At 35.6% G+C, this 16,530-nt stretch overlaps 1 protein-coding gene across 1 annotated transcript; it reads left to right on the top strand.

Moving 5' to 3' along the window:
- The first annotated feature begins 9,304 nt into the window (after positions 1-9,304).
- On the top strand, positions 9,305-13,139 carry LOC121238740 (cytochrome P450 CYP82D47-like). The gene is made up of 2 exons (XM_041135748.1): positions 9,305-10,312; positions 12,299-13,139. Exons 1-2 carry the CDS (start codon positions 9,371-9,373, stop codon positions 12,923-12,925), a joined length of 1,569 nt encoding a protein of 522 aa, XP_040991682.1. The 5' UTR covers positions 9,305-9,370; the 3' UTR covers positions 12,926-13,139.
- Positions 13,140-16,530: the final 3,391 nt, after the last annotated feature.

Here is a 16,530-nt window from a genome sequence, read left to right as displayed (position 1 = left end):
GATAAGTTTAAGTTCTAGTATTGTAACTAACAAACTAATTACTACAGTACAAAATTTATAAAGTTACATGTTTCATGAACAAAACAACATCCCTGATGCTTATGAATTATATGAAACTACTCATATAAGGCAGCTTAGTAGAGGTTTTTCTCATGATTCTTAACAAATGGATAAAAACAAAGCAAGTCAGAGACCAACAATCAATCTAATTTCCAGTACTAATATTATGAGCAAATGCTTGATATGATACATGTAGACTTCATAAGAGAACATCTCAATGTCTAAAAAAACACATTTTTTAGATGAGCATGAAATAGGTAAAAGTGGAAGTATTAGAATTAACAAACCATTTCAAACGTATGAACCGCAGATATCTTGATTCAGAAAATTGTGTGAAGCATAACTTATATCTTAATATACTTGTTTTGGCCACAAAAGAAAAGGAATTGTAATCAAAGCCTAGCATGTTAGATCCACATATATTGGTATTCAAAATTAAAAAGGAAAAGAAAACATACAATGACAATGTTAGTTACTGATCAAAGCCTTCACATAGCTCCATACCCTCTCCAATGTGTCCAAAAATTAAACATGGTATGTCCACAAAATACACCTCTCCAAGAGTATAAAAATGAACCCTTGTGCATATCCACAACCTACACCATATCCTCTTGAAAAGGTACAAAAAGTAAACACCAACCTTCCACAAACTATACCATACCCTTTTCAAGAGCTTCAAAAAATGTGGTTTCTTATCACCATGGAATTATAGGTGTGCATCAATATGGTCACACATCTGAAATAAAACAATATGGAATTACAAGTGTGCATCATGATGTTATACATGGTTTTCACTTAATGAAAAGATATAGTTAACCTCATTTCCCCTGGAGTTGATCGTATAAGAATGTTGTTTTTTGTTCCAATACCAACCCCATCATCAAATTGGTGTTGTTGAGATTCCGATGTATCACCCAATTATATTTCATCTACCAAGATTTTCTTGCAAGTTTGAGGTCCAAAACAAAAATAGACATATATTAGAATCAGAATACTAACTTAAAACAGTGCAAATTTAGACAATTATTACTGGTTTCTTTCTCTTTGTTATCATCTTTTTCACGGGTGGAACCTTCCTCTTAATTGATGGTCTCCCTTTCCCTCGAGCCACGTTAAGGCTTAATATCTTCTTACCCTTATCCAAGACAACCTTTGGTTTGTCTTTCGTTTCTTTGAATGTCAACTCTAGTGTTGAACTTTTACATTTTGTCTCAAACTCATTAACAATACGCTGGAATGCACTGACTTTTTCATTATCTTAGGATATTTTGGTTGCTAATTTCAAACATTTTTTAACCAAAAACTCATAATTTTGTGCGTCTGATCTGTCCCGCTGGTCATCGTAACTACTTTTGAGTAATGTGTATCTCCTCTTTAAGTCCTTTCTCCAGTGATCCAACATATATACATTTGGCAGCACATTAATCTTCTTCAACTGACAAACTCTGAGTGCATGCCTACATAGAATCCCCCTCATATCAAACAGTGCACACTTGCATTTTGCCTTCACCTCCTCTTCGTTATAGTAATCTGAGAAATTGATTGTTTTGATGTGGTCATTAGTAGATATTCCATTCAACACATCATATTTTAAAATTCTCCCTTGTGTGCTTACCAACCAACAATTATAACATATTAGGCCCAACAACTCTATTTGGACCTCTTTGAACTTTGCATTTGTATATAAGTTTTAAAATTGCTTCTCAATGTTGAAATGAGACATGCAGGGAATAGTTTGGTTGTTAGAATTGAAATCAGCCATTATCTCTACCTCCACCTTCTTTATAAAAGTATTATCAAATTGGTCGATGAATTCCTTCATTGTGGTACCAGAATGGACATACCCATCGAAAAATGCATTCATGCTTTCTGACCTTTGTGTTGTGCTCATTCCAGCCCAAAATACACTTTTTCAAGTAAGTTGGAATCCAAAAAGACATTTCCTCATATAAGGATTGAAACTATTTATTGCTGATCAGATCATACTTCGCAAGTAGTTGACCCTAGCTCTCCTCAAATTCTATGGTGGTTTGTGAGTCATATAATGCAGTCTGAATGTCAGTCTTCAACCCCGCATTGAATTGCGCATGAAATCTTAACTTCTCTGGAAGTTTGCGATTATATGCCATAAACAATATTTATGATGAATTTTGGAGAATACAATAGCAATAGCACTCTTCATTGCCCGATCTTGATCGGTTTGTTTTGGGCGCCCGACCATTCATGCAATCCAACCACATTCGGAACAACCACACAAAAGTATGTGTGTCCTCGCTTGAAAGCAATCCCGCTCCTAATAATATGGACTGACCATGATGGTTTATATCCACAAATGGAGCAAAAGACATCTCGTACCTATTTGTTTGGTAAGTTGTATCGAAGGTTTCAACGTCTCTGAAATACTCATAGGCCACTCGACTCCGAGCATCAGCCTAAAACACATTTCATAACATTCCTTCATCATCTAGGTCCATGTTAGAAATGAACTCATATTCTGATATCTCATTCTTTGGAAATACTGATTAAGTGTTTCACCACCTTCTTTACCCAACCTTAAATGTCGAGCCTTATTAATGAAATTCTGACAATCTTTTTTTTGAAACTAAAGATGCTCAAAACCTCCCGCATCAACTATAAGAGAATAAAGATTCTTGTTCATTCATATACCTGCTCGATCATTCAGGTCAAAGATCCTTTGATTGTATTCATTTAAACACTTGTGAGATCGCAAGAATCTTGTCTTCTTGGGGCTCACAATTATGTGGTTGTGCACATTTCCAACAGTGGTGAAAACCCACTTATCATTCTTGCTCAACGTCGCATTTACTCTCGCTTTACAATCCGTTCTAGTTGTTGGCCTTGGCATTGAGATATTATTGTTCTTAGGTTGGTACTTTCCGTCATGGGCACAACCAACGGTCACATACACAGGCCTCCCATCATCATCCTTCCTAATCCTCTATGTCTGTACACCAAAACCCTCTTGCTTAGCATACTGCTTATAGTAGGCTGTAAACTCTTTCACATTGTCAAATTCCATATCGGATCTTGGTGCTTCAACTCGTACCTCATCATCCTGGACAACAGTGGTACCTCTAAATCTTCATTTATGTCGAAGACCATTTCTAAAAATGAAAATATATGGATGGATTAGCATCAAAGCAATATTACAATCATTATAATCAAGGCAAACAAAACTGTAACACCATCGGCATCATGAAAACTTTCATTAGTCATTCATGATGTACTTCCAAGATTTTGTTCAAATTCTACAGTGGTTGGCACAGTTGAAGTCGGGGGTGCTTCTTCCCTCAAATCATCTAGATTACTCGGCGGAGGGTAGGGTATATAAGGTGGCATCTGTTCAAACAGGTACTTTGTTAGGCAAAATGGAATGACTCTAAACAAATTAACATGTTAATTTCTAGAATTTCAAAATTCAAATAAATATACCTCAAATGAATAAAAAAAATGGGCTAAAGTCTACCGGAGCACTCGGCGGACTGTAGGACATATTTACATCAAAAGGATGTTGCAATTATGCTTATATTTAGATTCATGAGCACGTCAAACAAACTTTATTAAAAAAATAAGAGACATCAACTTGCCTACTCACATGGTAGACGTTTGGATTTCCACCTCTACTTTAAGGTGTCATTAATGACTGCAAAGTTGACGTTGAAGGTCTATGTGGCATTCCATCTTCCTCATCGACTATCACACTAAGACTAAGAATGTCTTCCGAGAATTTATATTCAGTCTTTCATGATGGCAAAAAAAGAAAAATGATCATTAAACTCTCGTACGTAATACAGAATTTGAAAATATAAGCACTTTCTACAGAAATAAAATACAGACGTACAATGATTGTTTGAACAGAAAAAATAAAAACAAATAACTTTCAATGAGCAGAAACAGATATTTCCAAATCATAGAATCCATCTAATCATGTAGCAAGTATTTAGTCAATCTATTTTCATGTCTTTTTACTTATCAAGAACAAAAAAAATGAGTTAAGCTATATTCTAATCTTAGTGCTCGGAATAGTTTGTAATAGTATTTTAATGAAACTATTGCAACACACTGAATTTCTGATGGCAAAGACTTAGAGATAGTGAGGCACCGATTCTCATGCTTTCTTTTAACAAGATATATCATATATCTTGTTATGCACTGTAGCTACAGTAGCTGCGACCTCTTGTAAATTATGACAGGCAAAAGCTTATGTTGAGACGTGAGTTTCAATCTCAAGTAACCCCATAACACAATATTAAAGTATTTCTCAACAGAAAATGCTATGCTGGTTCAATACATCCTTCTAGTAAAATACTTTTGGAAGTTCAATATATATATATATATATATATATATATTATATTAGGGTTTGATTGCCTTTTCTACTTGGAACATTTACATAAAAAAAATGAAGAACATTTAAAGACAATAAGATATATATGGCAATATAAAATATTAAATATAGGAGTACTTGTAGACTCGTAAAACTAATATAATACTAATGGTGATTTTGGACCTGATCCAATTACCTTGACATTGTTGGATTATTTACAACTAAAGCTAATTTTTATATACAGTCTTAAGGTGTGTGAGTCATATGCATTCATTTAGAAAAATAATAAAATCTATCGTTAAAAAAACTATTTTTTTTAAGTCCTATATTTACCTACTTGAAAAAAAAACACACATGAGACTTATACATACTAGGACTGCGTACATATATATATATATATATATAATGTGTGTATTTTTGTTTTAGTGTTGTATATATTGTCAGAACATCTATAAGATATGGTACTTCAAAGTCGATGTATTATGACCCACAGGTTAATCGTATTTATTTATGCACATAGAGGGCCACGACAAGGATTCCAATATGTACAGAAAAGAGCACTTTTTCAAGTGCTTGCCCTCCAAATAGCAAAGAAAAGTTAATAATTTGGCACCTTTTTTGTGTTAAGAAAACTTTAGATTTGAGACAATCAATAAAGAGAAACGTACAACCCATGAAACACAATGGGACACTGGAAAATTGATGAAAACAATGGAGATAGAACATACACAAAAACAAGTAAGCCTGTAATAGTGATATCATGTGCAGATACAAGCTGGTCTTGTAAAAATAGAACACGGAATATATATATACAGTAGAAGACAGATATATACGACCAGAAATCATGAATCAAATAGATTTTTCCTGAGTTGCATTGAATTATAAGACGGAATAGTAAACAATGCTTGCATCATCCAAGGAAAACAAACATTGAGAGATAGGAAAGTTGGGACCTTACTGATGAGCAATGAAGGAAGAGAAAGACAACCTTAGTTTGTAACTACTGATTCAAACATCCCTTTTGGTAAAACATGGGAAAAGATAGTTGGTCCAAGTACAACTCTTCTTTTAATTGCCAGAAGATTGCAGAGCAGTGAAGAATCAAAAGATCAAAACAATCAAAATTGTCAAAAATTACTGTTGAATTCTAATGTTGTGGATAGCAAAACTTGATCGAACTGCACTTATGATTTTGGATACAAGTCACTTTCTCATATGAGAATTGAGAAATGTTGGTTTCAAGTCTACTCCAAACTCCTGGATGGGACATGCCAGGAATCAAGTTGGAATGTGATACTTTCTCTAAATAATCATGACATCATCATATTGGCCTATATACTTGTCCTCTAAATAACATATGTGATACTTTCTTTCTCATCCAATTTCGACAGCATCACAGCATCCTCAAGACTCTCTTCATCCAGTTATATCCATCTTAAACTGTAAACCCTTTTCAGCTAATCTTTCATCCACCAAATTCCATCAGTTCACTTCTTAAATTCACACAAACTATTCATACAACTAAGTTTGAGTCCACCTCACCAAATTCAGAAAAGAAAATCACTAGGATCTTACCGGAAAACTAGCCTTGATTAGGTGTAACATACACAAGATCTAAAAGTAGGTGTTTCTGAAAATAAAAACATAAAAAAAATTATGTCCTACATCTTATTAGAAAATGTGCCTCAATAAGGGCAATGCGCACACACGAGCATAATGAGTATGCTACTGTAACTAAACAACTTCAAAATAATTTAACCCACTATGTCTTTGAACAAGTTCCAATCATGTCTTCAAAACTCAAGTTGTATTAACAAAAAACAAAAGTTTACAGACCCTAATTTTCTGGAAATTTCTCCATGCCCTAAGCCACAATACCCATCTCAAAAAATACAAAAATCACATCTCGATGTACACATGAAGAACATAGCATGTATGGACAGGAAAATGGTACAATATTTACCTATGAAGCTAAGCAAACCTTTTGGTGAAACAGAGCAGTTGGGACTTATCGCTGGTTTGGTCCGTTCAATCAGCTCGTGGGGAGTGGCTGTGCTAGGCAGACATACGAGTGTCATGAGTTGGCCCTAAACAGAGAGACGCCATCACGAGATGGCGCTGGGAAGAGGAAGCAGACGGACGCGGGTTGAGGAATGAGGGTGGGTTTCACGGGATTTAAATCTTGTTTGCTCTATTCAACGAGCTCGTTGGGAGTGGAGGCACTGGGCAGACGGAGGAGTGCCGCTTGGTGGCATTGATGAGAGAGACGGCGTCGCCAAGAGGTGCTGGTTTGAGAAAGCTGAGTAGGTTGCAAGGGAGGAGGGTGTTTCATGGCATGAATTTGAATGGGGATGAAAATAGAAACATATTTTCAAATTGAATCAAAATGTGCGTTTTGATTTTTTTAAAAATAAAAAATAAAAAACCAAAAGCAGCCACGTAGTGTGTGCAATATGTGCACAGCTATAGTGGCTGCTCTATAATAGACCTCTTTTGAAAATACTATAAACTCAAGGGTGATTACACCTCTCTTGTATTGCACCTCTCTATGATGATGATTTTCATGGGAGTGTTGATTGAGTAATATGCTAGAAATACTAGATCAAAGTAAACAATGGAAGCGATATTACCTCGTTGGTAAATCGTAAATCTAGTGCGATTGTTTTACGGATCCTCTAGCGTCACTGTTCATCTATAATCTTCATATTGGAGTGTGCTACGTGGTAATACCAGAGCAACACAAATTCCATAGCCTAGATGCCGGGACTGGAGAGAACCCTTTTGAGAGAGATATCGTTTGTGATGCAAGTGTATTATCCACAAGGGAGAGGGCTATATAAATAGTCCCTCTAAGCGTTACCCCCAATTGGCCATTAAGGGCCAATCATCAAGTCTTATGAAGTGGCACCCCCAAGAGAAGGGGAAAGGGTGCTCACTTTAGGTGCCCATTTCTTACGGAATAAATACTCTCACATGAGTGTCATCATTTTGCCCATTTTCGTTCTTCTTTTTCCCGCAAATATGCCTTTCTTTCTTTTGTCCAAACCCAACTATCTATCGTACGCAGAGGACAGAGTTTCAAGAGAGGAAGTGAAAACAACAAAAATCTTCTAGATCTCTATTGAAAAATTTCCCAGGCAATCTGCACACGCTAGCTTTATCTTTGAATAATTCTAATCATGCAATCACTACTGATGAAATATAATCAGAACATGTTAGAACGATAAGGAAGACAACGACCGTCTTGGATGCTCAAGAAAAAGTTTGATTTTTGCAACAGCATCCACATAAGGAATTGGGAAAGCAGAAGATATATAGAGGCATGCATCTTGCAGCTAGCCCAAGTATTGGAAATCTTCACATTTTACCTGAACTCAAAACGTAATTCCAGTACCCTTGACTTCAGATTTCAATAGTTAAAAGAACCATGCAGGAATATTCATGATGATCATGTCTTACTAGCCTAGCCAATATTGCTGGAACCTTCATCAAAAGAAAGTTAAAAGTCATGACATTGAGAGTTGAAAGCCATTAACAATTAGCAAGCATCCGTTAACATGGCTACCGAACCAGGATATCATGTCCTCATTGTAGTTCACTCTATCCTGGGAACAGAGGCCTGCTTACAAGGTTGATGTACATAAAAATCTTACTTTAAAAGTAGAAGCATAAATAGTATATGAACCTACGAAAAGAAGGCCAACATGTGCCTATCTCTATAAACCTTCAGCATTCATATTCAAGTCTTTTAATATAGAAGCATATAAATAGTAGCTTATAAATCTGTCCTCAATCTTGCTGGTGGCTTCAATAAATTTTATAATGGGAGAACAAGTTTTAAATGGCTTGCCTCTTTTGTTGAAAAAGAAGAAATGAATTTTATCCGAAGCCAATTTCAGCAAGGGAGACCGTCAAACTATATATGCCAGCATAGGCCCTGCAACCCGGCCCGGCCAAGGCTATTTTTGGACCGACCCAACCCGACCCGATGACCAGACATTTTGAAATCGACATGACCTGACCCGGTCCATTCGGGTCGGGTTAAAACTGTCAGTTTTTCCCCCATATTTATTTTTAGCAAATAAAAAAAGAAAGAAGAAATATCTTCGTTAAATTTAGGGTACTGATCCTTTTCTTAATTGATGGTTTTTTTTTTCTGCAAATTTAAGAATGGGCGCTGCTTTTCCTCGGTGAACGGTTTGGACCGATAATAGATGTAATAAATCCGATATTTGCTTGATCCGATGAACCCGACTAAGGTTGGGTGGGCCCATGTCGGTTCTTCCAGCAAGTTTGTGCAGCATGTTTGGTAATTCGTATGAAGTCTTTTTGTGGTACTTAATGTATGTAAAATGCTTCTCTAGCTCTTAATAACATAATAATAAGACTATATACTGCATTTGACTCTGAATCTCCACCTAATTAAAAGACGTTATTGCTGTGTAAGTTATCTATTCTTGAACTGCATAAAGTGACTACTCGTCTGCAATTTTTATAGTTCCACATTTGCATTTGAGATCTTTTCGATTGGATGCTTTTTAGTAGGAAGGAAAAAAAAAAAAAAAAAACCTTTATCCTTGATCACAACTTGCATGGATCGAAGGCAGGCAGCAGCCGAGAACCCAATTCATCTGCACCCTTGCCTATGTCCAAAACCAGCCTAAATATTTGAAATTCCCACTGGAGTTGGTGAGACGGACAGGACTTTTCTTATGGCCAAGACCGGTCTAAACATATTTCACGAGTTTCGCAAAAGAGCAACACAAGTTACTAACATGCATGCATGCTTGCTTTCCGAGCGATCAAAAAGACAAAATATATACATTTGGTCAACAGTCAAATATTACCACCCAAACAAGACTAAGGATAAAAGAGTAATTTTGTTCCTAGTTACAACAATAAACCTGTGTAGCTGAACATTAAGAAACCACCAAAGTTGAAGTGGGAAAGTTCATCCTGACACCATGGAAATCATTTCTCATCTACTTGCAATTGCAGGGGTAGTTTTAGTGTTGGTGCTATGGTACAATCAGTGGAGGGTGAAAACTGGAAGTCATAGTAAGGGTATGTTAGCCCCAGAACCCTCGGGTGCATTGCCAATTATTGGCCACCTTCATCAACTTCGTTCCCAAAACACAATCGCCAGAACCTTGGCTGCCATCGCTGATAAACATGGTCCCATCTTCAAGATCCGGTTTGGCAGGAAACCTGCACTTGTGATTAGCAGCCATGAAGCAGTCAAGGAGTGCTTCACCACAAATGATAGGGCTTTCGCTGCACGACCAATGTCTAGCCAGGGAAAATACCTTGCTTACAACTATGCAGGATTCGGGTTTTCCAATTATGGATCATATTGGAGTAAGATGCGAAAGCTAACGGTTTCTGAACTCCTCTCCAGCCGCCGGCTTGAGAAACTCAAAAACATGCAAGTCTCCGAGGTGGATACTTTGGTTAAAGATCTCTACTCTGTTTGCAGGAGCAACGAAGACAACCCAGGCAGCGTGGTGATTAGTGAATGGATCGAGGGCCTAGCCTTGAATATAATCACTAAAGTTATTGCGAGGAAGAGATATTTCGGTTATGCCAATGGTGGAAATGATGGAGAGGCAAAACGCATAGGGAAAACCATGAAAGAATTCATGTATTTAGCTGGGACTCCTGTCATGTTTGATCTCATTCCAATTCTCAAATGGATTGATTTGCAGGGCCAAGTGAAATCTATGAAGCGTGTTGCGGAGGAATTGGACTCTCTAATAGAAAGTTGGGTTGAAGAACATACCGCGAGGAGGCTCAAGACTGATGAGCAAAGCCACGAGCCAGACTTCATCGATGTCATGCTATCAGCAATTGAGGAGGATTCCATCTTTGGTCATAGCCGAGAAACCATTATCAAGGCAACTGCACTGGTATGTATAATGTTACTAATTGTTTTGCAAACACCTTACTCGCATGATAGAATAAGATCTGTTGGACTCAAAAAAAGAATAAAATCTGTGGAAAATAAAAATAAAATAGAAAAGAAGATGGAGAGGGGAGACCGAGGGAGAGAGAATTTAAAGGCTACAACTATTTTCAAGTGTCTTTGACTATTTAATATATGTCCTTATTTATAGAAAATGAGTTTAGAGAAATAATAGAAATACAATCAATCAATGATACTAATTGATATTAACTAATTTACGCAATAAGCTAAATATGGTACAAAATAAGTTATATTATCATACATACTAAAATATTATGAATATATTCTAAATATAGTAGTATTCTGATATAATATTCTAACAAAATCTTTGAGTTTCACATCCGAACCTAGCTAAAGACCTTCAAATTTGAAGATAATTTCTTTTTCCTAGTTCTGTATACTGAATATTGCTATTTTAAGAAACTATCATGAGAGTTCTAATTCCTTCTGATTTTTAACTTTAGGCCTGTTTTGGATAGTAAAAGCCCTTTATCTCATCTCACTTCTTTTCATCTTATCTCAATATCCAAACACCATAAAAATAAACACTTTTTAATTTCAAATTTTTAAATTTTTTATCTAATCATTACAACTTTATCAGATTTCCAAACAAAATATAAAAAATAATTCAACTTTCTCAAATCCCAAAAAAATGACAAAATTATATATTCTAATAATATTTTAATTTTATATTATTTTTATTCAACTTTTTTTCTCTTGTTTTTCAAAATCCCATAAAACATCTCAATTTAAACAATTTCACTATTATTCACAAACTATTTGACTACTATTCATATATTATCTCATCTCATCTCATTATTCAAACGAGGCTTTAGTGCCAAGTCACTTTAGGTGTAAAAGAGAATAAGAAAAAAGAGCAATGATACGTAAGCTATGCAAGTCCTGTGCATTTGTTTTGAAAAATATATGGTCCACCATTAAAAATATAATTTTTTCACATAAATCTTAAATTTACTTATTTTTTTTTTAAAAAATGCATGAAACTTACGCATTCTATAACTGCAAATATTATTTTTAAAGAAAAAATAGTCAAAAATAATAAACAGGAATTGTCATTTGTGAAGAGCTTGTTTAATTTTCTTCGTCATTTAGCGAAAAGTAGAAGTATATACCTAACAAGGGAAGATATTCAGTTGCTATCGGTGATTGACATTAAACATATAATACTATAATTGAAAAAATAGCTTACATATTAGAATGAAAGATAATATTCTAAAAGACCACTTGATAATTTTTATGAAAAAAATAAATTATAAATATTTCATTACAAAAATAATAATAGATGAACATTACTCCATGAAACATTATAATCAAAAATCTAAAATATATATTAAGTTGAATTTTTAGAATTTTATTTCTTTGTGTGTAGCAAATTATTGAGGCCTAATTTTATACATAGTTATGTTTTTATGATTTTTAATCTCTTTTTATTTTACATAAATATGTCACATGGTAAAAAAGTTACCCCTAAAGAAAATTGCTGGTTGCACCACTAATAGAAAAAGGAAAGGACTACAAGACTACTCTTCTTTTGCTAATTAAAGGTGTTACCCTAAGGTTAAGAAAACAACAGCCCAAGATCCCGGATTAAAATGATCTTTTTATCAGTCCCAAGTACATCTTTAAATCATGGAAAATGCATTCATCTTGGCCCAATTCTCCTGTACTGAATACGTGTATTATATACCATAACTCTCGAATCATTCCATCAGATATTTCTCAGTATTGCAATTAAGTCCGTTTATAAAATTGGTACTTGAAATAATTAATCGCACACTTCATTTAATCAAATAAGGTTCTTATATATATTCACTACTAGCTAATTGGTGTTTCTTTGACCTATTTTATAATAAATTTGGAGCTTATTTTCTTTTATTTGCCTAACTATGGCCCCATTTTCATGTTGTAGATTCTTATCTTGGCTGGTTCTGATACTATATCTCTTAACCTGATATGGCTCTTATCCTTATTATTAAACAATAAACATGCTTTGAAACGAGCCCAAGAAGAGTTGGATCTCAAAGTTGGAAGGGATAGATGGGTGGAAGATTATGATATTAAAGATCTAGTTTACCTCCAAGCCATAATCAAAGAGTCCTTGCGCTTATACCCACCATCCCCTTTATCGTTTCCACACGAGTCAATAGAAGATTGTCAAGTTTGTGGCTATTACATTCCAAAGGGAACTCGCTTGCTTGTGAATGTGTGGAAGCTGCATCGTGACCCAAGGGTTTGGCACGAACCTAATAATTTCTTGCCTGAAAGGTTTCTCTCAAGCCATGCAAATGTGGATGCCTCAGGTCAACATTTTGAATTCATACCATTTGGGTCTGGAAGAAGATCTTGCCCTGGAGACATGTTTGCCTTGCAAGTATCGCAATTGACACTAGCTCGTTTGCTTCAGGGATTTGAGTTTACAACACCATTGAACAAGCCGGTGGACATGACTGAGGGCTTAGGCCTCACCTTGACCAAGGCAACTCCCCTACAAGTTGTCATCACTCCCCGACTCTCTTCCAAACTCTATGAATCCTAGAGAGACAGTCAAACTATATATGCTTGCATGCTTAGAATAATCTGTTTTCAGCAAGTCTCTGTGCAACTTGTTTGGCAATTAGTATGCAGTCCGTCTTTCTGTTGTACTTAGTTGTATGGAAAATGCTTCTAAAGCCATTGATAATATAATAAGGTTATATATGTACTGCTAGTGACTCTCAATAAGGCTATAATAAAATGCTTCTTGAACTGCATGCATACAGTGACTCGTCTGCATTTTTAAAGGTTTCACATTTGCATTTGAAATCTTTTCGATAGGATGCTTTTATGTAGGAAAATAAAAAGAAAAATTAAATAAAACATCCTTATCCATTCAAATTGCACGGATTGAAGGCAGGCAGCAGCTGAAAACCCAATTCATCTGCACCCTTTCTTATGTCCAAGCCCAGCTATCTATCAAAGATGAACCTGGACAGAGTTTCAAAATCTAGACCTCTATTGAATTCCTGCTAAACTTCACCAGGCAGTGATCTGCAGACGCTAGCTCTTGTCGTTCTTATTTGTAACCCTTTTAACCTGCACCCTTGGGATATATCCCGTAATGTTTAACACTATCAAGGACCAAGAAATTACCATGATTTCTGAATAATAATGATCTTCAGTAATTCCACTATCCCGTCCTGGGAATGGCATCATTCTTGATAGAGTATTAATTATTAGAACGATGAGGACCATGCCCTGCTCAATATAAACGTAATTTAAATCTATGGAGTGGCGGCTATTTGACCTTTGGATTCCATTTCGGGCCACAGGTGTCCTCCATCTGTCCAAAAACCGGTCTAAACATTTGAAATTCCCACTGGAGTTGGTGAGACGGACGTGCAGGACCTTTGAACAAGCATTGACAAGTTTCACAGGAGCAACACATGTCACTACTGTTCATGCTTACTTTCTGAGTGTTGATTGTGACATTTTCGAGCTGTTTTGGCCATGTAAATATTGGAATTTGAAGATTCTCGTGAGAATATGAATGTTTAGATAATTGACTTAAGGCCACGTTTGGGTAGTGAGAATATTTGAGAAGTGTTGAGAATGTTTGTGAATAGTAGTGAAAAGTAATGAAAAAGTAATAATAAAATATTAAAAAGTAGGTGAAAAATAATGAACAGTAGAAAAGTAGGTAAAAAATAATAATAAAGTAAAGAATAGTAGTGAAAGTATCTCAAGTACTCTCACTTGACAAACACAGCCTTAGCTTTCCAATGCTATAATATCACCTCAATACAATATGAGAATCAAAAGTTATGACTGACTTAGTTCGGCTAAGTCGATCGTTGTGGGAATGGATATTTGGAGTCTCTTCTGGACATGGTAATTTGGTACATTGACTCCCCTGAGAAACATTTTGCAGAGGTAACTTCTTTCCTCCTTACCAAGGTTTTTTTTATTTTTTTTATTTTAAATCTCTGACTTGCCATGGAAATTAGAGATAATGGCTAGAGGAAGAACCTCATATTCTAACTTCACTAACCAAGATGTATTGGTTAGCATTTTCAAACTGCTTTTATTGATACAGACGAGGTTTTCCTTTCATGCAACAGATGGTAGGTAAATGATGACAAAAGAGTTTCGTATCCCCTTTAAGTTGTATGTTAGTTTTCGTTAATAATGCCCGAATTTGGTACCTAGGACTACTTATAATGTTGTGCAAAACTTTTTGTGAGAAGCCAAACATGCCATCTTGAAAGTTGAAGACGTGTGATGTTAAATTCAAATGGAGAAGTGTGTTGGGTTGGTAGAGCCCGGTTTGTTGGTGTGTCAGCCCAATTTGATGACCTGACCCGACAAGGATGTGTTATGATTTTTTGGATAGATTTTCAAGGAGGTCAACAGGAATTCAGACAGAGAGTTTGCTCGATGCACGCTCGACATACCGCTTGAGCGAATAATACATAAAAGTGAAATTATTCCGTTGTGTGACACTATAAATATGTATTTAATGAAGGTTTTAAGTATTCTGAACAAGAGATTTCGCTCTCAAAGTGTATTTTGTGATTCATTAGCATAATAAAATCTTTTGCAGCTCTATGGACATAGGCACGTTGCCGAAACATATCAATTTTTTTTGTTGTGTGATTGATTTGCTTGTGTTTTTTTTTTTTTTTTTTGCTTTGTTTGTCATCGTTGTTTTTCACAACAAAATGGGGCTGAAGTGTTAAAGACATCATAACATTGAATTCACATGGACAAGGACAAAGTCCTCAGGCACCTGTTGGAGGCTTCTGAAACAGTCCCTTAAAATCGTAATGTGATTGGATCTATTTACCCTTGGACAAAATCAGGCCATTAATATCACGCTTTTCAGTGCAATCCTTGTGAAAGTTGGCTAGTGTTCGCCTTTGTGCAGTTTAAGGCTGCAGATTCAAGTCCGAAAGGTATGATTGATGTCAACTTAATTTCAAGGGTGGTTAAAAATGGGAGTGGGTTGGGATGAACATTTGACTATCACTAACAGCTTTCGTGGACTAAACAATGCTGAGCCACTGATTTGGTGCCAGCTTCTTGGAGAGCAAATGGGTAGAATAATTCCATTTAGTTCGTCTTCATATGGCCAAACTCTGCAGCTTCCATAACAGATCATACAATTATCAGTTTCCTTAACTTGATATGGAAAAGTAGAAGTTTCTCTTCTCAAGTAGCCCATTTTACTTCTCTGGAACCTGGTTGTATTTACTTTGTACGCAATCACCAAGCTTTTATTTTGAATATAGCCATTGAAGTAGAACATGATCTTTGAACTTCCTAAATGTTGATCCGAAATTGTGTACAAATTAGAAATGTTCGTCTTTGTAGCTGTAACCAGTGTTAAACTTATAAAAAAAATGAAGAGAAGTCGAACTGTTTTGGAATTAGCAGTTATCTTTAATGCAATTTTTCTCTGTTGCTTGAAACGTCACCAGGTAATCAGAAAATCGATTATTGGGCTTGGGACAGATGAGGATTCTTTAACAAGAGCAATAAAAATTAGAGGGGAGTATTAAAAATGTACAATAGCAGCCTTGACAAGGCAGTTATTGGTGACACTGATAAAACAGAGGATTCATTGCATAAAACAGCGGGATTCATTGCCTATTATTTCTGCTGGAATCATGGATGAAGACTTGGGAACTTCAGTATATACACGTCCGAAGATCAAGGATACAGCTCAATCAAATCCTTGTCAATAAACTCTGGCGTGATAGCAGCCTTGTGTTTAGCCTGCAATCAAATCTTTGTCAATAATTCTAGCGTAATAGCAGCCTTGTATTTAGCATTTAATCTTGTAATTATCCTTTTGTAAGGAGATAGAAAGTTGTATAAATATACATGATCACACACTGATTTGCGTGTTGTGAGATTTCTCCATCTGTTCTAATATTTCAAATTTCTTTTAGACACATCAGGAGACCACAAAAACTTCTTGATGACTTTGCTTGGATAAAAAATATAAATCATTCTGATTTCTACCCATACCCATCTCTGTTTGTTTTCATTCGATCCATCACCTTGGATTGCTTTTTGGTATCATTGGATTAAGATTAGTGATACATGTGTTGGCTGCAGAGTTGAAACTTTTAACTGTTTTATCTGTAAATCTAAGTTGGT

The sequence above is a fragment of the Juglans microcarpa x Juglans regia genome, chromosome 7D, assembly GCF_004785595.1.
Source record: "Juglans microcarpa x Juglans regia isolate MS1-56 chromosome 7D, Jm3101_v1.0, whole genome shotgun sequence".
In the NCBI taxonomy this organism is placed as follows: domain Eukaryota; kingdom Viridiplantae; phylum Streptophyta; class Magnoliopsida; order Fagales; family Juglandaceae; genus Juglans; species Juglans microcarpa x Juglans regia.
The sequence above is the reverse complement of the archived record's forward strand: the minus strand, read 5'-3'. Positions and strand labels throughout refer to the sequence as shown.

Coding starts and splice junctions, on each gene's coding strand:
- LOC121238740 (XM_041135748.1), top strand. CDS start 9,371: ATGGAAATCATTTCTCATCTACTTGCAATTGCAGGGGTAGTTTTAGTG. Junction 10,313..12,298: donor TTATCAAGGCAACTGCACTG/GTATGTATAATG, acceptor TTCATGTTGTAG/ATTCTTATCTTGGCTGGTTC.